This window comes from Sylvia atricapilla, chromosome 5 (assembly GCF_009819655.1).
Source record: "Sylvia atricapilla isolate bSylAtr1 chromosome 5, bSylAtr1.pri, whole genome shotgun sequence".
Taxonomy (NCBI): domain Eukaryota; kingdom Metazoa; phylum Chordata; class Aves; order Passeriformes; family Sylviidae; genus Sylvia; species Sylvia atricapilla.
The window spans coordinates 38,955,951-38,977,364 of record NC_089144.1 but is presented as its reverse complement, the minus strand read 5'-3'; the positions used below and the strand labels follow the sequence as shown (position 1 = coordinate 38,977,364).

General features: G+C 38.0%; 1 protein-coding gene across 1 annotated transcript in view; it reads right to left on the bottom strand.

Annotated features, from left to right (window-relative positions):
• The window catches only part of OTOGL (otogelin like), a 91,075-nt gene that overhangs the window by 67,511 nt on the left and 2,150 nt on the right, over positions 1-21,414 (bottom strand). Inside the window, exons 3-16 of the mRNA XM_066318748.1 lie at positions 21,364-21,412; positions 19,198-19,255; positions 17,374-17,472; positions 16,593-16,747; positions 13,815-13,936; positions 12,428-12,633; positions 9,595-9,722; positions 8,866-8,972; positions 6,568-6,674; positions 5,742-5,867; positions 4,933-5,041; positions 4,651-4,697; positions 3,137-3,282; positions 1,491-1,614 (exon numbers count right to left, since the gene is read on the bottom strand). Of these exons, the coding sequence (XP_066174845.1) occupies positions 1,491-1,614; positions 3,137-3,282; positions 4,651-4,697; positions 4,933-5,041; positions 5,742-5,867; positions 6,568-6,674; positions 8,866-8,972; positions 9,595-9,722; positions 12,428-12,633; positions 13,815-13,936; positions 16,593-16,747; positions 17,374-17,472; positions 19,198-19,255; positions 21,364-21,412 (1,583 nt within the window). The remainder of the gene's footprint in view (positions 1-1,490; positions 1,615-3,136; positions 3,283-4,650; positions 4,698-4,932; positions 5,042-5,741; positions 5,868-6,567; positions 6,675-8,865; positions 8,973-9,594; positions 9,723-12,427; positions 12,634-13,814; positions 13,937-16,592; positions 16,748-17,373; positions 17,473-19,197; positions 19,256-21,363; positions 21,413-21,414) is intronic.

Below are 21,414 nucleotides of genomic sequence, written 5' to 3'. Positions count from 1 at the left end.
ACCTCACCATCAGCCAACCCGTTCTCCATCTGAGCTTATTTCCAGAAGCAACATAAATCAGGAATTCCAACTACTGCCACCAGTAAAAAAGTCTCACACCTTTCTCTACCTGTGAGTTATCTAGAAACCATGCTTGCATCTCTCTTTGGTTTTGTTTTGGTTTTTTTTATTATTTTAGAAGAAAGCAATGCAACTGCAAACCTCTGGAAATGAAAAAGCAAAACAAGAAACTCCTTGTTTCTTAATCTCCAGTGACATAAAAGTAGGTAACAGATGTCTGTAAAGAATCATTAGATAGAAGGTACTCGCTTACCACTATTGACATGACATCAGTATAGCTCCTTTCTTGGACTGTATGTGAACTGAGCCCCTGTCAAATTCCCAGCTTTCCTTCTCAGCAAATCCATTATGTGAGGAAATGGAAATTTCACAGTCACAGCACTCATTTGCTATACATTGTTGGGCTACATGCAGCTGAGGGCCTAAAGTAAATCGGTCTTCATAAGAAGCCTCTAAACATGCACACACACAGACTCAGGTGCATAAACTGAGAGAGGAAGATAAAATCCTTAAAGATGTCCTTAGGGGATCAAATTTACTAGATACACACAATTATCAAGAATGTGACACCAAAATACTTTTCACAGATTGCATTTGTTGTGAAATGAGACAAGAAAGTGAATAGGGACTAATTTAAAAGAAATAAAATGAAGTTAGTAATCAAATTATGAAGCAGAACTGTCAACATGGAACATTACTCAACTATGAAGCTCATTGCCATAGGAAGCTGTGAATGCCAAAAGTAGTACTGTGACTAGACAACTTCAATGAAGAAAAGACGTAACTGCAGTCACCAGCACAGGACTCCCTAAACACTGTTTTGCTGAAGGCTGGGTAAGAACTTTATTGTCACTTTACTCTTTTAGAAAGAGACTAAAATTCCAGTACCTGGTCACTGTAAATTTCAAAATTTTGTAACATCATTTCTACATTCACTACTTAATTTTATAACATGCTTTTATGGCTGGTTTATTTTACTATCCTTTCAAAAACATGAAGTAACCTGTCTGAAATCACAACATAAGTCAGCAGTAAAATCAATATAGATCCCATGAAGCACATGGATTCTATTCCATTCTATTTAGTCTAAGAGGTTTTAAATAAGCTAGACCTTAGCATCAAGGTTTCTTCACCTCCTTTCTTTTTCTTACCTCTCTCCCCCTAAACACAAACAAAATGAGTGGAATTTCTAGGTACTCTGTAAGATAAGAAATGCAAAGAAATAAGGGCATAATGAAGAACTATTTCACAGATGATAAAAGCAAATTTCTATAATTACTACTTATGTTCTAAGAAGTAAGTGATTGTATGTTTTATAAGTCATGTTTAAAGAAATTATTTTTTCATGGACTGGTATTATTAAAAAGTTTTGGAGCATATAAAAGACAGAATGGGAACTCTGGTTATATTCTTCTCCATGCACTTCTTACCATTGAGGTTAAAAACTTGGTTAGGGACAGTTTGGATTTGACCATATCTTGTAAGAGTTACTTGTTTCCTCACATCATCTTCAAGAACTAGTGTTATAGACTCAATGCAGGCGTGGTCAAAGTTCTAAGTAGAAACAGGCAATGACATTAATATTACCATGGAAAACAGAACCAAACAAACAGGGGGGGGAAAAACACATAGAAAGGAAATATCAGAACTATCATTGGCTGTCAGTTGTAAACTATCTCTCAAAGCATTAAACAAAGCACTCAAAACTGTACAACATAATAAAACATTGCTTATACATAATTTTTATATGCTGGAAGAATGCATTTCAGCTATTATAGCAGTCTTATGGTAAGTGGACAGGGGTCACCAGGTACTGATACTGGGTTCAAAATTCCATATTTGCATGGCCACCCTCAGCACTACTCATAGATGGGTTAACCATTGGTAGAGCAAGAGTTGGACCCTATCTAAATCAAGCTGATGCAACCAGAGCACAAATGCAGCAATGCAGGACAAAGAAACTTTGGCACACGTGGAGGTATTTCTCACCTTGAAATGTAGTGATGATCTCTGAGTACAGACAAAAAGGATAGAAATTCTCCAGTATTATATTACAATAATTTATAAATATCTGACTATTAGAAAAACTGTGGCCTATAAACTATGTCACACACATCATTTTAGTGTACAATTCAGGCAGAATTTATGAACCTAAATAAAAGCCAACACAGCTGAAACCAGTGTTCCCCAGGGGCCCCTCTGTTTTCATCCTGAAACTTTTCAAGGCGCCTACAGCTGTACAAAGGGTAATTACCAGTGGCAACCTTGTTTCTCAGTGGCTACCTAACCAACCATTTCATGCCTGAGGCCACCTGAAATGCAGAAACAGCTGTCTCAACACCTATGCAGGAGAAGGAGGTGCTTACAAGAAAGGCAGCGAGGGCACTGGCACATAATCAAGCTTTTGAAGGGAGGACATAAGAGTCCCAGAGTAGGGCATGGCTCCCTGCTGAGGTGTTCAGATGTCCCTGTCCTCAGCACATGGTCAGCTGTAAGTTACAGTCTCAAAGCCCCTTCTCCTGAGTGCCTAACAGCAACATTAAATCCACTCTCACAGGTAAGTACTCTTTATAAGCACCTTTATTCCTAAAGCCTGTCGTTGAATGTCTGCCACAATATTTTCAAACAAGTATGTGTGGTGCCTAGTCCCATAGATGGCTTTCTAAAAGGCATTGTTCCAACAAATTAAACATTTTATCAAGTAAAAATCTAAAGTTACAAAAAAAAAAAAACATCTTGCCTAAATAGTGATGTATTAAACCTAGAGTGCTGCCAACAGCAGCTTTTCCAACGCCTGACATCTGTTGGTACTATAACTAAAGGTGTTTATACAACTTTAATGTGCATAATTTAGTAACTCTTTAGACTTGATCCCACTAAAGTTGCAATAGCGTTTACAAAGGGCAATATAAGATGTAGCAGCACAAACAATTACACAATAAAACCAACTGTAAGATAGTTTCAGTTTATATTTTCTATTTAACATAACCAAGTAGTTTACAGCAGAACTAATAGAAGATTGCCTGAAATATGGATGGACCTGATTGCTTCAACATTGTAAAAAAATGTGGCTTACCTGTCCACAAGGTGTTTTTTGTAAAGTGATTGTGAATTTGTTTTTTCCAGTGCCTTTTACCAAAATGTACTGGCAAATCCCAAGAAAGGTAAAATGACGTCCATCAAATGTTGTGAAATGAGAGCTGCCTGTGACGGAGCACTCAGCTTGAGAGAAAAAGTATAAAGAATGTTCACTTGCATAAAAATGTGTCATTATTCTGCAAATTATGTAAGAGAGGAAAAAACCCGAAACTTTCTCCTGATTTCTAGGTATATAACTCAGGCAAACTCTAATCTATCTAACAATAATGGCATTTAGAAACAAATTATGCTAGAAACATCTATTTCTAACAGATACCATGTCATAAAGATCACATCCATGTGCAGCATCTTTTAGTTCTAACTAGGTGAGATGCTTATGACTAAAATACAAAAGACTTTTCTCTTTAATACAATTCTGAAATATCCTTGAATCTTTTTTTTCTTTATTTTCCATGACTCGGTATGAAAGAGGACAAGCCTCTTCCGCCATCCTTCCAGGTATTATGGAACTGCTTGTAACCACAGGTATGAAGGGGATGCAGGTGCCATCAGGGCACACACTTTTGGGGTTTTTTCTAGTACAAATCAGATATGTACTGCTGAAGCAAGTCTCCAGCTCATCCCCACTTACTGCACTTTCAGTCACACCGTGGAGTAGCATCAGAGCACATGAACTACATCCCTTTCTGCTGCAGGAGGTGCACTGTGGGAGCACATCTAACCTGCTCCCACTACTAACAGCAATTCAGTCCCTAGGACCAGAACAAAGCAGTTGTAATGAAGCCCCTACGTGCACATCCAACACACACAAGACATAGAGAGGCAATTCTCAATGGCAATTGTTTTACATTACAGATCCACACTGTCAAGCCTTGCTTGGCAACTGTTAAGCCTCATTACCTCATTCAAAAAGGGCTCCTTAATTTTTTAAAAAATCTCTCTTTCACAAGCTTCATAATGTAACCTTGTCTGAGGTACAGAACTATCAAGGGAGTTTCACCACCTGCCTGCTGCATGTTCCTCTGTGTAACTCATTACAGAGACATGCTATCTTTAAAGTTAAGAACCATTATTTAAACATGAACTGCTATTACAAAAGAGAAAATCCAGCCCACAGCATCAGAATGATGGTTTTGTTATTACTTATAATAAAGTTGCACCTGTAAGTGAGGAGATCCTTATACCGGGCCTATGTACTGCACAGGCAGTAAAAATACACATCTGTGGCAAATAACACTGAGCATAAACAAGAGATAGAAAACCAGAGGTGGATGTAGCACAACAAGGTAGGGGATCAAGTGGGAATAGGCAGGAGTATGATCAGGCAAATAACAGCTTCATTCCAGCAGACCTACAGCTACTGTCAATACCCACTTGCCTAATCTTTTTTCCTAAATTGGCAGCCAAAAGCCTTGGATCATATATGGTTCTGTTGTCTTTAGAAAAGTTTATCATTTTTGTTATGAGAAAAGAGTTATGAAATACAAATACCTGGACAATCATGATCAGTGCAGTTCCAAATGCCACCAACACAAATACTAGAAAGAAAAATCACAAAACAGAGAAATAATGTTCTGATCTTTAGCAAAATAAGTAGGTCTGAGTTAATTAATATGCCTTGAATTCACACAGAATGGCCTGTAAATTTTAATGATACACAGGCCTCGACTGTAAAACATAGACAGTAACTTTTATTTAAAATGTGAGACTATGATGTTAAACTAACTATGGACAGTAGTCCTAGAGAGATGAAGCACACAGGCTTTCACATACCAGTTGCTACATTCTTGTTCAATTTTTGAGCCTACAGGGAAAGCAGTTCCGTGATAAATACAAGGACAATTCGACAAAGAGATACAAGTTCCATTTTCCATAATGAGACCTATTGGGAAAGAAGTTAATGAATGAGATACAGAACAAATTAACAAACCCCAGATCACTGTTCTTCCCCCATATGAATCAAACATTCCAATCTGTGAGAAGGTGATGTCATCAGTCTTAAACAAGGACCAAAAAAACCAGTTGCCCAGTGAATGCAGAGACCTCAGAGCTCAGCTCCCTAATAAGAAGTTGTCACTCTGAATCGTTGCTTTATGAAAAAATGTCTGCCTTAAGCATGTAAAATTGCACAGACTCAAACCCAGAAAGATTCTGAAATCTTACTATCTTTGGTCCATCTAGAACTAGAACGGTTCATAGTTCAGTCAATAATTTTTGTCCAGTACAGGTCTCAGAAACTTTGGTTTCTTGTACAGAATTTGACACATTCTGTTTAAGCAAAATTTCTACAGATTTTTTTAATAATTTAAATAAAGTAGATTAAATCTGTGCAATATGTTATTGTAGGAAGCACTAGTAACGGCTCCAGATTTTAACTGATATTGCATGCTGAGACACCTTTGTATTCTAGATAAATGTTTATCACACAATAAAGGGCAGAATCACAGTGACAATAACAGCAGCTAGGGTAGAATTTACAATATTAATAATTTTCAGACTTTAACCACAGTCTATTTAGACATCATTATGATGTTGGATACTAGCTTTACACATGTTTTTAAAATAACATTGACAATATTTACCATCTGGACAGTAACAGCCATCTAAGCAGTGCAGATTGCTGCCAAGACAATCTTTTTCAAATGTGCAAGTTGGTGGACAACAACTGATGCAGTCACGGTGAACAAAGGTGTCTTCACACTTCTCAGCTAAAAAAACCCCATGGTATTTTGAACATTAGTGCAATTTCTCTTTCCATGCTAGAATACCTATTTCTGTCAAATAAACATTGTGCAGCTCTTCTGATATAGATAGGTAATCAGACCAAGTAAAATGGATATTTCGCAGGAGTTCTAACTGAAGAACTATGGTGAAACTCTTGTCAATATTTAAGTCTTTCTTTAGCAAATCCTTATATCATGACTGAAAAATAAGTTATAGCTTCTGTGATAGGAAAATGAGTTCATATCTCACCTAGTTCTAAGCCTTGTGCATGAGACTGAGCTGCAATTGATGGGTGGTACTGATTATAAGGAGCTGGATTAACTACGTTAATTCTGTTATAGGGCCAGTAGATAGAGGCTGAAAGGTCTTCTGGGACAAAGAACAACAACAGATCTCCACAGATGTTTGCTCTTTGTCCTAGAATATGATCAGCACATATGACATTTCAAGAAATCCACAGAAAAATGAATTTTGTATGAAGCTAAATCATAGCACAATGGAATTAAAATATTCCTCTAGCAAGTCATTGACTTCATTGTTTGCCAGCAAGAGTGAAACTGGTTGATCAGCTTGAGCATCAGTTTTTGAGTTCTACAAGGAGAAACCTTGTCAAGATGGAATATTTGAACTGAATACATGGGATATCTCAAAGATCATGTAGTATGCTTTATTGAAGAGTCTTACTACAGGCAGGAAAGTCATCCCTCCAGTCCCGCACTGGGGACCCAGCGTGAGAGCATGCTCTAGCGTACTCTGTCACTGCCCTGCAGTAGGTTTCATCATCATCCACTCTGAAATGATAAAATAAGAGAATAAGCAAGGAACACAAATACCATCTAAAAATTTCTGCCATGTGACACGGCACAGGATATTTCATGCATAGCTGGCACCACTCAGTCATAAAGGCATACAGGGAAATATAAAAAGGAATGAGCTATACTGAATACACTATTGTGGTTTATCATTTGATCTCACAAAAAGTTATTTCATTTTAATATTACAACAATAAATAAAACCACTAATCTAATATTTTTTAAAAGAGCTGCTTGAAATGAAAGAGAAACTGGACCTGTCTTGAAGACAATGGAGAACTCAACAGTCTCAAGATCCCCATCTCAGGCCTCTCCCTCCTGCATGTAGTAACTCTGACCTACACTGATAAAAGACATTCTGGTTCAAGTGAGAACTTCAAGTCTCCAATTGCCTTGGAGTTAGACAAGAAGAACCTTATTAGTGGACTCCTGACCTTGTACTGAAGTTCTCAGAGCCAGAAGCATTATCCACTGAATACTGGTGACGGGCTTAGGGATTTACAGCACAGCCTTGGGCAAAGACAAGATTTCTGCCTTAGTCTATACAGAAGAAGCTGTACAGTGCATTTTTACCAGAATCAAGAAAAAAGACATTCATTAATGTTTAGCCAAGTTCAAAGTTTATTCAGATGTAAGTCACACATGGTGAAATACCACCAAACTTTTGTTACTGTAAAGTTGAACAACTCACAACATTAGCTGTGAAAGATTTGATGCCAAAATAGACTAGTCATAGCGTGACATTTCTATTATAAGCATGTTTATGACAGATCAACTGAGTTTGCCTCTCAGCACACAGGATCGTGCTTCCAAAATTAATCGTCTTAAGAATATGCTATATTGTGTTTGTATTCTGCTTTCAACACATCTATTATCAAATGAAACACCACTATACTCTTTGTTACAGTGATCAGAGTCTCTCCAACTCTCCTTATCTAATCCAATTAAATGGGTCTTAATAGAAAGAATACTTGGCCTATACTATGGCCGCACAAAAAACCTTCATAAACTGACAGTAAGCCACAAGAAGAGAGGTCTCTTTATAAACAAAATAAGCCTAAATTAATGAAGTTCTGAGACACAGAAACTTCAAAGTTTTTAACATTCACAAAGCTCACATCAACACATATCAGATTGTTCACAAAAAATCTAACCCTCCTCCTTTAACACCACAGCACTGATTCAATATCCTCCTTGAAAAAAATGGTTTTCATTATTCTTCAAAAGTCGCAGTAAATTCCTGAGTTACACAGAGACCATACAGAGGAAACTCATCTCTTTTCTGAGCAACATCAATGTTGCCTACAAACACAAATTCTTCCATCTTTACTCTATGGTAAATCAGAACAATAAACATTCATCAAAAATTGAACTAACAAGTTGTAATCGATTATACTGAGTGTTCCTTATGTTTAGTTTTGTGATCCTTTCTGTGTGTTTTCGATTAAACTGGTGAATTAGACTTGAGAATTATATTCTGACAATTACTTCTTCGTTTGAAAATCCCACTAAAAAGAAAGCAGTACATTGCCCAATTATCTCTTCCATTAATGGAGTACAAGTTTAACTTGAATGACAAGAACTAATCAGGAGTCTGGAGAGCTAAGGGAAAAATACCAGGTTGCCTACAATGCCAGCAGCTGAAGGAGTGTGACTCCCACCAAAGCAAATGAGTTGAACTTCTTTTGGCAGCTCTGAATTTAACTAAATGGTACCATTTTGTAAAAATTCTACTAATTTGAACGATAGTCATTACTCATAAAAAATCAGTCCAGCTGTGTCTGACAAATGGCCCAGTTCCCCCAGTATTGTTGAGATTTCCTCCTAGTATCATCTCCAATGTAGTTTTCTTTCAGGGCTTCCAGATACAAGTTTCATGGGTTTTTTTGTGATTAGCAACTCATCTTTTGTCACAAGTGATTCTCCATGAATTTACCTTGTCTAATGTTTCCTTGAATTTATGTAAGCCCTTAGCAATCAAAATATCCCTTGTCAGGCTGGTTCTGTGCTCTTTGTTCCCACACAAATCACCCCCTGAGAAACCCCGTCTCTCATTTTGAACTTGGTTTTTCCCAACTTCCCTCAATGTTCTTTCATTCTGGTCCCACACAAAAGACTGAGCATTCATTTCATGTGCCAAGATTAAATATACAACAATTCCAGTACTTACCTGCAAAGATCATTCATACAGCTTGAAATATAAGAATACGGATCTATACTTTCATGACAGCTGAGAAAAGGAAACTGTAGGAATATTTGGCACTTGAAGAATATGTCCTGTGCAGTAAGGAGAATCAGTAAATGGAAGTTAGCCAATATGTTCTGAACAGGCATCATTCTCTTTAGCTTTGTTTCCCTAGTCTAAGGTCCTTTATATCCCCATTAAAACTTGAGCATGGTGCTCTCTATTTACTATTATATCTCTTTCATTATTATTCCTAAAATTTGTCCTCTGTGCCTAGGCCTGCGTGACTGCATGCTGGTCCTAAACCACCTGGGATGAAAAAGTGTGAAATGACAAAGAAAAGCATTTTGTGTCAATGCAGTAGCTGACCTGCAACTATTTCACAATTGCTAAAATAATGAGGTGTAAGATGCCAGAACTGGAAAATGAACCCAAGTTTAATACAGTAATGAAGAGCTCTGCCAGCAGACTGGTGCCACTTGGCACATCCAATCAGAGCCTTTGTACTTTTAAGCTAAATGTATGAAGAACTTCAGGCACTCCCTAGCAACAGCCCTCATCTGAATCTTTCCCAAAGCCTCAATGCATTTAAGGCTTTTTCAACATTGTGTATATTTTTAGATTCTTGTACCATCAGAAGGCAGTGAAGATCAAGAAAATACATGTGTATATATGCATGTTTCTATGTATATACATAAAATATAATTAATGTACCTCAGTGGATTCTGCACTGGCTGAGCAAGGACTGGAAAAATCTGAGGCAGTAGGGACACAAGATATATCATCTGAGGCTTGCACAGCCCAGCTATTTGCAAATTCAGCAATGTCTTCTGTATATTCACCTACTGCATAAAAATATTGGGAGAGCAACAATAAAAAAATTGTCAACACAAACACATAACACCACTTTGAAAATTTTTGTCATTTTTCAATGTGTTCATTACCTCAATTATGGAAGATTTCAGAGTACAAGTCATAAAGAAAAGTAATATCTTTCTTTTTTTTATTTCAGGTTGTATTTTAAGCAACATTTAAATAAAAATAATGAAAAAATACATGATACGTGTTGGCTTGGGCTATTTAAAGTGCAATAATTGATAATTTCATAACAAATAAACAAGTAATGACAAGTGTAAGGCATTGAATATGTAATAAAAATACGCTTCTTTGAAGCAATTGAAGTCTTTAATGATGTTTCACAAAGGTCAGTTAGTGCTATTATCTCCCTCCTTTTCCCTTATTGCAGAAAAGCCCTACAACACACACTCCTGATATACCCAGCTCTCCTCACAGCATGAGCACGGGAGAATTAATGAACAAAATGCTTGACTGGAAGTCATGGCAACAGGCTTAGATACACGAACATACAAGAAGGTTGGCAGTAAAAAAACAGACACAAAATTCTCATATACTTGCAGCAAGAACTAAATATTGCATTTTCTCTAAATTGGTAATAGGTTAAAAAGGGTATATTGCCTCCACTTTGAAGAACCTGACAGTAATTGTTTATGCTATGGTTATCTATATCTACACAGGGCTAGGAGACAAGATACTGAAATCAGCTAGAGGGCTGGGGTGTTTTCACAGAGCTGTACTATAGAAAACTTAATCTAACTTCGAGCACAAGAGGTATAAAGTTGGACACTGCAATGTGGAAAGCCACAAAGCACACTAATGGATCTCCACAAATAAATTACTATAAGATCCTAACCATCTGTTTTATTTAAGAGTAAGGGAGACTTAAGATATTTTTTCCTGTCTGACAGAGTAGCTCTTTATGCAGAAAACCCTCCCCAAACACAAAAGGGGTTTGATCTAGAGGTGAACCTGTTGATATAACTCTGTTTCTACAAAAACATTAGAAATACTTTATGTATATTTTTGACACAGCTTCAAAAAAACTTGAAGTCTTAAAAAAAACCCACACAAAATAAAGTCCTTGTCATTGAAACAGTTCTATACACAGATACAGTCTTGCATGTTAAAACAATACAAAAATGGCATTAAAGGTGAAGATAAGGAAACATAAAATGAGTTTTTTTTCAAACTGTACTTTGAAATGGAATATTATATGCCTCTCAGCTGCTTATTTATTTAAGCATTACAAATAATGAGCATTTGGACTCTGGAAGACTCAGGACAGATGTAAGAGCTACCTTTACATTACTCAGGGAAATAGTTTAGCTGGGAGAGAGAAATCATTATATCAAATGATTGATAAGATTTAGAAATTCTTAGGAAAATGTTGCAGCTTGGAAGGGATCTCATTTAGCAATCTATTCTTGTGAAGATCTCAGCATTTCATGCTTTGAATCTGCAGAGTCAAGGCACTATTATTCAACTGGTTCAGGATTAAAGTGATTCATTTGGCTCTCACTTGTACACTGCAATAATGCTATCATTTCTGGTAAAGAAAAATGCTAGATGAAATGGTCATGTTGAAAAAAATTAGCTCTGAAAATGAGGAGAGGTATGAGCTGGAAATCTTTTATAACAGATAATACATTTAGAGACACTAAAATTACTGATTTTTAGAGATCATATGAATTCATTATTTCCTCCAAATATTTTTTCCTATTATTACACATCAGTAGACTAAACTGGTTATTAAACATACTTTACTCTGGTGTGCAGAAGTTACTGCACAAAACTAACTGGTGTCATGGCAGAAAAGGTATGGAAAATTTACACTCAGGCAGATTTTAAAGAGTCTGTAAGGATAGCTACAGTGAGCATTCCTTCCCTAAGAAAGTTTTAAAGCTCCACTACCAACCATAAAAAACAGGAAAAGTTGCTGTGGGATACCTTTTGTTACTTAAGAACATGCAGAGCCAAGGGACTAGATTCTCTCAGCAGTTAATGGTAACAGTAAGATAATCTTATTTTTTTAGTGTAAGAGAGTGAGAAAAATCCTCATATTTTCAAGCTTGGGTTTTTTGTCTTTGTTTTTGTTGTTGCTTTGTTCTTTGTTTTTTGGGGTTTTTTTTTTCACATTAGTTGGAAGTAGGAAAAAAGTCCCCAATGAGTATTCCCTATCTAGGCTACAGAATACAAGTTTAAAACCTCATCTTTGTCTCAGACACAGCTCAAAGAAGTTCTTCAACCTAGAGGGTAGTCAGAGTCCATCATACCAACAAGGGACTCCCAGAAAACTGCTTGGACATTTATGTATTTCAACTAGGATTTTTATGATTCTGCTATTAAAAAACTATTCGAGATGGTGCTCTTCCCTCTCCATCTTTAAATACAGAGAAAACCAAAAACAGTTGTTTATGGATTCATTGTTTGAAGGCATTTTCATCAGCTAGGATAAACATACCCCAAGTGATGAGCAAGACGCTTAAATGCACATATAAATATTTTCTTGAACTAGGACCTTTTTCCTTTGCATCTTCAGTGATGAGGAAAAGCAACAATAGAGCAAATTTACTATTTTATTGAAATAACTGAAACAGGACTGCCTTTTTACAGTATTATATTTATACAGCATTGTATTTAAAGTGAACATGGAAACTCCACACAAAGTAAGGGTCAGCTATTTACTTACTATTTTGATGTATCAGGTCGTCATACTTATTGCCATTAAAATTTCCACAAAGGCCACAAGGTTTTCCCTTATGATCTTCTGTCAGCTTAATATAAATACCAGAGCTTCCATCCCAAGCAAGAGAAAAACCAAAGGTAGTCTTCACCAGAATGTAGTCAGCCAGTCTCTCAATGAAAGAATTTCCAACTGTCTGAGGCAATATTAATCTGGAAAAATATAGTCTACATCAAAGATCTCAGATAAGATTAGGTTCATGCTAGAAAAATACCACATAAAACATCACCTTCCAACTCAACAAACACTTTTTCCTAGATATACACAGTCACTCCATTCAATTCTCCACCATGTTTTTACTATCTTAAGGTTACTTCTCTATATCAACCATCAAAAATTAGTGTTTTCAGTTGTATACACCTATCAGTTGTACCAATTACAGGCTTGAAAGAAGAATGCATCTTTACTTTCAAAGCCTGGCACACCACATTGAGGAATACTTGAGTTCATGAGCATGCTGCATTGGGCAAGGAGCTGTATGGTGCTATGACCACCAGCAGCCCTTCTGGACACTGGGTCATCACTGGGTTAGACATCTAACTGCAAATGGAGGAACTTGCAGTACAGAAAACACCACTGACAAAACAGTTCTAACTCTTCCTCCTTAGGTGAAAGACCACTGGACAATAATAAGCACAGGTATAATCCTAGTCTTCCAGAGTTGCTTTTGTTGGGTTGAACAGTATCACCCTAGCTACCATTCCCAGATACCAAAGGCATTACAAAGGGAATGGCTAAAGCACCTCAATTACTTTCTTAGAATTTCTGTACTTTATCAACCAGTAAAATATACTTATGACAGCCTTGGGTGCATCTTTTTACTTACAAAAAGAAAGGTAAATTTAGAGGTTTAATGTACCTCAGAGATATTTTGTGCAGTTTTGGCCCCAAAGGGGCTAAATATCTCTGTTTTAACCAATTCAGACTCATCTAGAAGAAGATCATGTCTTATATTAGCTATAGCTACGAAGAATAAATAATGATTGCCTCATTCATGATTGCTATCAGGATACACCAGGGATTAGCTGGGACTGCCTGAAACAGACTTTGTCTATAAAAAAAGGAATGAATAATTGTTAGGTTACAGCTGTTACAGCTGAGAAGCTGAACACAGTAAATGCAGGGAGTGTATTCTATCTTCGCTTGGGTATTACACAAGTACTGTTACAGCTGCTCACACTAGAGCACTATCAGCCCCAGTACAGAGCAGCAATGGATCAATAAAGGTACAGATCAAATTAATTTATCTGGATTGTGTAAGAAGCATCAGTTTCCCAAAATCCACATTATCTTTTTGCAATAAAATATTAAAACTCACCATTAGAGTACTTACCTGACTCCATTTTTTCTTACTTCATGTCCTGAAATCATAATTTCTTCCTGATTTGAAAAAAATAAGCTGATGGACCTATGACAAGTATATACTGAACCATAACAGTGAGGACTGTTATGAACCTTTGAGGGAAAAAATAGACACATAATAAGAATAAATGCTTGTTCTCTATAATTTTGCACCGTTTTTATTAAAATTATGGATAATATTTAATGGTTTTATGCTCTAGTTACTCAAAGAGCTTTACAAATAAATAGCTAGAATGTTACAAAGTCACAATTACAAAGATACGCAAAACTCAAAGTTCACGCTACACAATACCACTCAGAAATACAGCAACTGCTTAATAGTGCATAGAATCACAGGCCAGTGGTCCAAATACTGGATGAAAGTCAGATATTTTACACTGACAAACTTCAGAGACACTTGTAGTGAGCTAGCTTATGGAGGCCAGGGTAGGAGCTTGTTAAACGCATTGAAGAGACACCCCTATTTCTCTGTTTCTAGAAACCTGATCTATAAAACAGGATTGCAAAGCAATACAGAACCTCAGTGTGATAGCAGCGCTCTCCCTGCCAGCTGACATTGGTCCTAGCTGAACTACAGCATGCCCTCCTGAACCACTCAAGATCTATTGAGATTTTGAAGTGCTCCCACAGATTGCAGAAGGCATCTAAGTTATATGGATCTGTTAAAATCCATTTTGCACTGACTTTCCAGCCCTGCTAATGGAGAAGGGTAGCCTTCTCACAAGTCTGCTTCTCTCCATTATACATACAGAGCATAATGAGCCAGGGGATTGGTTTGGTTGCATATCAACTTATCTTGCTTGACTACAGTACTCTCGGAACTTGAAAACTGTGGGTTTGTGCTTGAGCAAAACTTACACAGTTTTCAATTATCTCAGTGGGAATGATCCACTGAAACCTGTAGGATGTCCCATAGTGCTTCAAAAGCCTATGAGCTCATTTTAGACACCACTGAAGAAAGAGAGAAATGTGGTTTGAATCTTAGATGCCTATCATTACCCAGATTAAAATATAGACAGAGTTTAGATAGTTCAAATATGACTTATGCTACTGTGTGTGTCATCATTCTCTGAGAAGGACGGGACTTTCATTACCAGTTTACTTGACAGTGCTGTGAAGCTAAATAAACTTCTAATTGGGAACATTTGACCAACATAGTGATGGAGGCTGTAAATGTAACTGTTTTGAAGGAAATATATGTGAATAAATACATACAGTACTCATGAATACTTGAATTAATCTTCCTTGACTGACACTAAATCTGGAAGTAAAAAACAGTTACTGTTTCTTTGGGTGAAATAAACTAGACCAGGAAAAGCATTAGGAGTTTTTACATGTATAAAGATAATCATAATTAAAGACAACATAAAAGTTATTAGTCCTGGCAGATGGCTTCTATGTAAAGCTATCCCAAGACAGAAATACAATAAAGGAAAATCAAAATAATTCTTATGTGTTCTTCTCCTCTTGAGGGGTGGGTTATTAAAGCCAGAAGGACCATAATGCTAGGATTTGGCAAGGTTTTTGTCTCTCCATTGCCCAGTCTGTCTACAGTCTCACATTACTTATGACTTTGCTGAGTAAACATTTTCAGTTTTTAGTAAAACATGACATTTGTTCCAGCAATTGAATAGAACCTTCTCTCTTTCCAGAGCCACTGGAATCCATTGGCATATTGATTCCAGATTTTAATATAATCTTGGATTTTGCTGCAGCATTTTCTGAAAACCTTCAAGAGGTCACAGCTTCATACAGAATCCAAATAATTAAAATGAAATTGTGAAAGGCAGGTATAACAGCATCTCTCTGTAACTTGAGTAGGTAGAAATGGTAGTTTTAATGGTAGATTTCTCTTCACTAAGTGCTGTTCTCTGAGGGAAGAAGAGGTCATCTGTTTATAAATGAAAAACAGTCCTCAGAACAGTAATCAGCATCTAGATCTGCCCTCATGCCTATGACCAAAAGGAGCCCTCTTGTCCCTTCTTCCCTGCCCAGTCAACACCAAATCCCAACTATTGTGAATAAGGTAATATAATGATCTTGTATCTTCTCCCCACAATAACCACTAGCCCGACAAATAGGGCATCTCTCTTCAAAAAGAGTATAGGTCCGAACTCTCCCTGACCCACAGTCGTGTATCTTCAGCAACTTGAAGAAATTACTAAAAAGAATGCCCTCCATACATAGGTCAAGATAAAAGCTTTTGAGCTGTTAATCCTCTCTGCACGACGTAGAGGTTCCAAAATTAGAATGCAAATCCCTAGAGGAGACAAGATGAGGAGCAAATCCCATTGGCCAGGGAGGCAGATCCTCAGTGCCAATAGCTGTGAATTAGGGCCTAGCACATTCATGTTCCTCGCTATTAGGCCAAGTGATAGCTACTTGCACTTTACTCAGCAACTCAATATTTTTTTACAAGCTGATAGCTGAAGTTTATTGACCCAGTTTCTGGGTTCTAGTTTAAGACCCACTTTTGCTCCCAGAAGGGAGAGAACAGAAATCCCATTAAGGATCAGAGGAGTAAGAAATACTACTTCTAATATATTGACTCTTTTGATTAAAATTTTAACAGTATTTTGAGTTATTGCACGTAGGTTTAGGCTTTTCCACAAGTTTTCCACATTTCCACAGTTTTCTATTTAAGTAATGAATTCCCAGTTTGGTACATTTATTGTCTCTCCACTTATTTTACTTACTTACTTTTATATTAACTTACGTACTTATTTCTAGTGTATGTTTACATACTTACCCAAACAGTGTATTGGGGTTCCAGAGTACTGCAGTCTTTTGCAAATATATAGGAGCAATTTCCTGGGAAGTAGTAGTAGATGCCATCAAACGTTTCAAAATTATACTGTCCCCACGATTTGCAAATCCCGTCTCGGTCCTTACCAGTGTTAGGTACTGGAGAGAACACACTGAGCTTACAAGAAGCATGGTCATCAAAAATTAGCAAGTACAAAAGATAAATTTATGTCTTTAACTTTAAATAAAGTCAGCACTCTTTTTTAATCTTAAGTCTGCAGTTTTAGCCATGTGCAATCATCCTTAAGTTTTTTATTTGCATCAGTGGAGACATTTTAATTACAAGTAGAGGCAAGGGATTTAGATATTCTGCACATCCTGAAAGACAATTTTTGTTGATCCCTACACACAGCAGATTCCAGAAACTAGTGTATTTAAATAGTGGGTAATTTAATTTGCAATAAGCCACTGCTTGTTAAAAGAAATGTAATGCTTTTTTGGTTATTCAGCTAACTTTAAATAAAGCTGTCTGGCTACTGATATACTAGACAATGGTCTATCTGTTATGGTATCTATATATCATTACAGCCTAAGTCCTAAAATATAGGCATTTCTGATGTTGCCTCCTTTATGTCTGTGATGCATATAATTTTAATCCTCATAGCTACTGGCCCAACAAGAGTCCTGCTACACAATAATCACAAATATGCTGGTATTTTTTCAAAATCTGTATCCTAAATCTCCCTGAAAGCTGACACTAAACTATTTTGGCCCAAAAAGCTTACCAATTTGGCATCTGCTTCCTTGAGCCTGAAATAACTGACAGTCACAGTCACCTGCCTCTGTGCAGGTTGCTCCATTAAGGCACTCCTGAGGACATGAACCTGTAAGCAAGCATTCCAGCCTTTTAGTAGATACACTATTTTGCAAACAGGCTGAGTTTAATCTCAGCCCAGTCAAAATCCAGTTTAAAAAACCAGCTAAATCTTTTCATTGTTAAATCCCAGGCTGCTATATTAGCTGAGAAAATTAACCAACAATTATCTCAATTTTTTACCACATGCTTCATTTTATACTTTGTGTTCCTTGGTTAAAAGAGAAGTAAGGTTCTCATTTGGTTTGAGACTTATAAACTAACAAAGGAGCAAAAGGTCAATCTCCTCCAAGCAAACAAAAGGTCAAGTTCCCATGTAAAGAAACCAAATCCCAGTCCTGCCGATCTCAAAATATACAGGACAGAGATCATTCTAATTCACTAAATTCAGCATAATTTATACATAAATTCAGCTTCTCCCTCCTAAACATTACTGCAAAGGGCACATTCAGTTTATGAACACTCCAGAATATAGATCTTTTAGAGAGTCAAAACCAGTCCTAAACAACTTTCCCCATATGCTAAAAAAAGTCATCTAAAAGGTTATTTCTGCTTCAGTGGTGACTGGAGTCAGAGACTTTAGATTCCATGGGAATGGCTTGTTTTATGTTATAATTAGTAATTTTTTCCAAAAGCAGCTACATTAAATGGTTTTATAGTCTGTTTGAAAGCTAAGACCTCCTTATGATTTACTAATCATCCATTGAGGTGAGCCTAAATCATCCTTTCTCAAAAGTGGAGAAGAAAGCTAGTCCCAAAGCAAAACATCACCAGTTTTTGCAGATAGTTGCTTGCCTCCTTGGAGTAACATTAAAACTCTACATACATACAAAACTTCCAGTGTTGTCGATGGAGATTAAAAAAGCATTGCAAAAGGTGAGAACTGAATGAAACAAACAGGCCCTTCCACTCCCTTCCAATGAGGCATAGCAAAGCTGCTAGTGACATTAAATGGGGAAAAAAATGGGACCTTTACAATAAAGGTAAACAGAAGCTACTAGTGGTCAGGAATATCATCCATCATTGTGAAAATTCCTTTCCATGCTTAGCTTTGAATTTTTTCCATTTAAGAACTGCTTTCCAAATATACATAGATACTCTGAAAATACCAACAAAGTAAAAATTTTTGTTTCTGTAACAGCACTAACAGGGAAATCTTTTGCTGTTTTTAGAATTTTGAGTTGTAAAATTGCATATATTCATTTACATAGAAAAATGCAAAAGAAGCACCTGCCCAGGCATTTTCCAAGAAAATACCAAAATTCCAACAGAAGTTTCATACAGTGAACTTTTCTGCAAAACAATTTCTGTAAACTGAGCCTGCTTTACATGTTTGTCCAATGCTTAAATCCCTACAGGAGCAGGTTCATGCTCATTTCTGAATACTCCTTTCCCTTTGCACAACCAGTTATAAGCTTCTCTGACATCCTCTGAGAAGGCCAGAAAAAAGTGGCAGAAATTAAAATTTGTAATAGAAGTAAACTTAAAAAAAAAAAAAAAAACTTCAAAAGATTTGCTTCATTAGCTGTTTGGATTTAGTTGTAAGGCCTTTTTTTGAAAGTACAATTTTAAAAGATTTTTTTTTCCATATTTAACATGGATAAAACAAGAAAACGAGACAGGACACGGTTTTGAAGGCACATGAAACAGAGGGCTTCCAGAGCCCATGGTAACCCAGGGGAGAAAGGCAGCATTTTCAGGGCTCTCTCCTCCTGCAGGTGAGCACAGCACTGACCTCCTGGTGGACTCCACATCAGGGCCCCATGATGGTGCAACCTAGAGGCAGCTTGAACCTGTCAGAGAGATATAAAAGCAATATCAGGGTGTTTGTGGTTTATAAATAAATTGATAAAAGCCTGAGGCCTTGTACTCAAACATTGGGTTGGGACTTCTAATACAGAAGAGTAATTTGCATCCCAATAAGCGCATGGCACAGTCATGGGTGCTGCTAGAGGGACAAGCAGGCTGGAAAGGAGAAGCACAGTGGCTTTTGAGGAGATTGGGAAAAGATACAGCTGCTACATGAGCTCACTACTGGCTTCTCAGCCATGCCCTCTAGTCCCAGTGAATCACCAAGGTTCCACATGAGAAGTTTTGTATTTACATTTTGGAAGGAAAAGGTCAGGGAGAGAATGCGATCTGCCTTTTCATTTCACTCAAATACCCATAGTTGAAACACTCCCTCTATTCCTTCCACCCCCCTGACTCACGTTCTGTATTGCACCCCGAACATCCCACTATGGGCAGTCTACTGCAATGGATTTTGTGTTCTCCTTGACATCTTTCAGAACTGCATTTTGGTTCATCCCAAACAAGAGAGAAAGCAGATCTGCCTGACCTGCTTCCTGTTCAGGAACAGGGAGCCTCACACTATGAGGAAGCCCTGCATGTGGCCCAGCACACTGATACTGCAGTATGTCACATCATATTTTCCCTTCCAAGAACTGATCCCATTCCAGACTGAAAGTACTCTGGGGCTTTTCCACCACTAGTCTGACTGGAAAGTTTACCAGGATGAAATGCTGAGTACTTAAGTATTTCCCGCTTACATTTATTCATGGCCAGTTTAAATGCCTTCCTTTATAGATCTGGTCCTTTTTGCTTAAATAGCTCTTTTCCCCTCTGTTTTTTATTTATTTCTTATCTGATGTTCTATGAAAAAAGCAGTTACTTTTCTGCAGTCCCCCACAGACTTAAGTGCCAGCTTTCAGCTGCAAAACTAAGTGAAGAAATTATTTTAGTCTTTGCTTGTAAGCTAATTTCTTTCTTCCCTCCGGGCTCTACTCATTCTCCACATCTCAGGTTTGAACTGAAGTATCTCAAACACTCATTCAACAAACATTCCATGCTCAACACTGTGCAAGGAACATTTTAGGATTAGTCTTGCCAATACCCCTAACAGTCACATAGAAACTTGCATTTTCTGAATGGAAACATTTTGTGGGATGCTTCCAAGTAGTACAATCTGTTTAAAATCAACCTGAAATATATTTCATTGAATCACCACCTGGAAGGCCCCATGCACCAAAATTACTCCTAGTGCCCACGGTCCATTGCTAGCTGCAGAGGGTCTCTTCCCTCCCTGCACGACAAGACCCATTTTTCCTGAGAGCAGTTCCAAACCCCTCGCCTCAGAAAAGCTGCTCTTGGCCTTTGTCACAGAGCACTTCCCTGCTGAGGCCCCTCCAAGGACAGTCCTGCCTCTCTCAGAGGCTTGATGGTCCTCAGCGCAGTGTTTCACACCACCTGCCTCCCGACTCAGTACTGGCACACAGCTCTCAAAGGGTCTTGGAGAAAACCAGCCCCGCTCCGGCTGCGGGCTCCCTGAAACCCCCTGAGGCGGGACTGCCCCTGGCTGCCTGCCCGCCCCTTCAGAGGGGTTGTAACCTTTGGCTGGGCTCCATAGCCCGTGTGTGTACAACTGGGGGAGCAAGATTCCGCCACTTAGGATTGAATTTCAGCACAACATTGCTGAGATGCAGCACTGAGGCAGCGTGGGGCCAGGGCGATGGGAACCAGGGCTGGGCCGGAGCCGCCAGGGCACCATGTCCAGGAGGAAGCCTTGCCAGTGGCACCGCCATTGTGCCTCTCACAAACACAGATTTCCAGGTTCTGTTCACACCCACAAAAGACAGAGATGCCGCAGGTTTATTTCCCATGGTGTGTGTCGCTTGGCTCGGCAGGGTAGGGTGCCCGCTGGGTGCTTTGCTGAGGGAGAACAAAGGCATTAGGCCTCGGCTCAGGCGGGGTGAGCAGGTGGGGAGTAGCTGCTCCTCCTCACTGTCCTCCTGTTACCGCAGCCCATCTCCCCACAAAGGGTCATTTGTAAGGATGGCAAAGGCCCAGAGCAGAAGAGGGAGGAGGGCTTCCCCACCCTCCTGTTTTTGGAGGTATAACCTACCTCGGCTGTTACAAGATCTCTTTTCTGTCGAGTTGCATTAGACTCATTTCT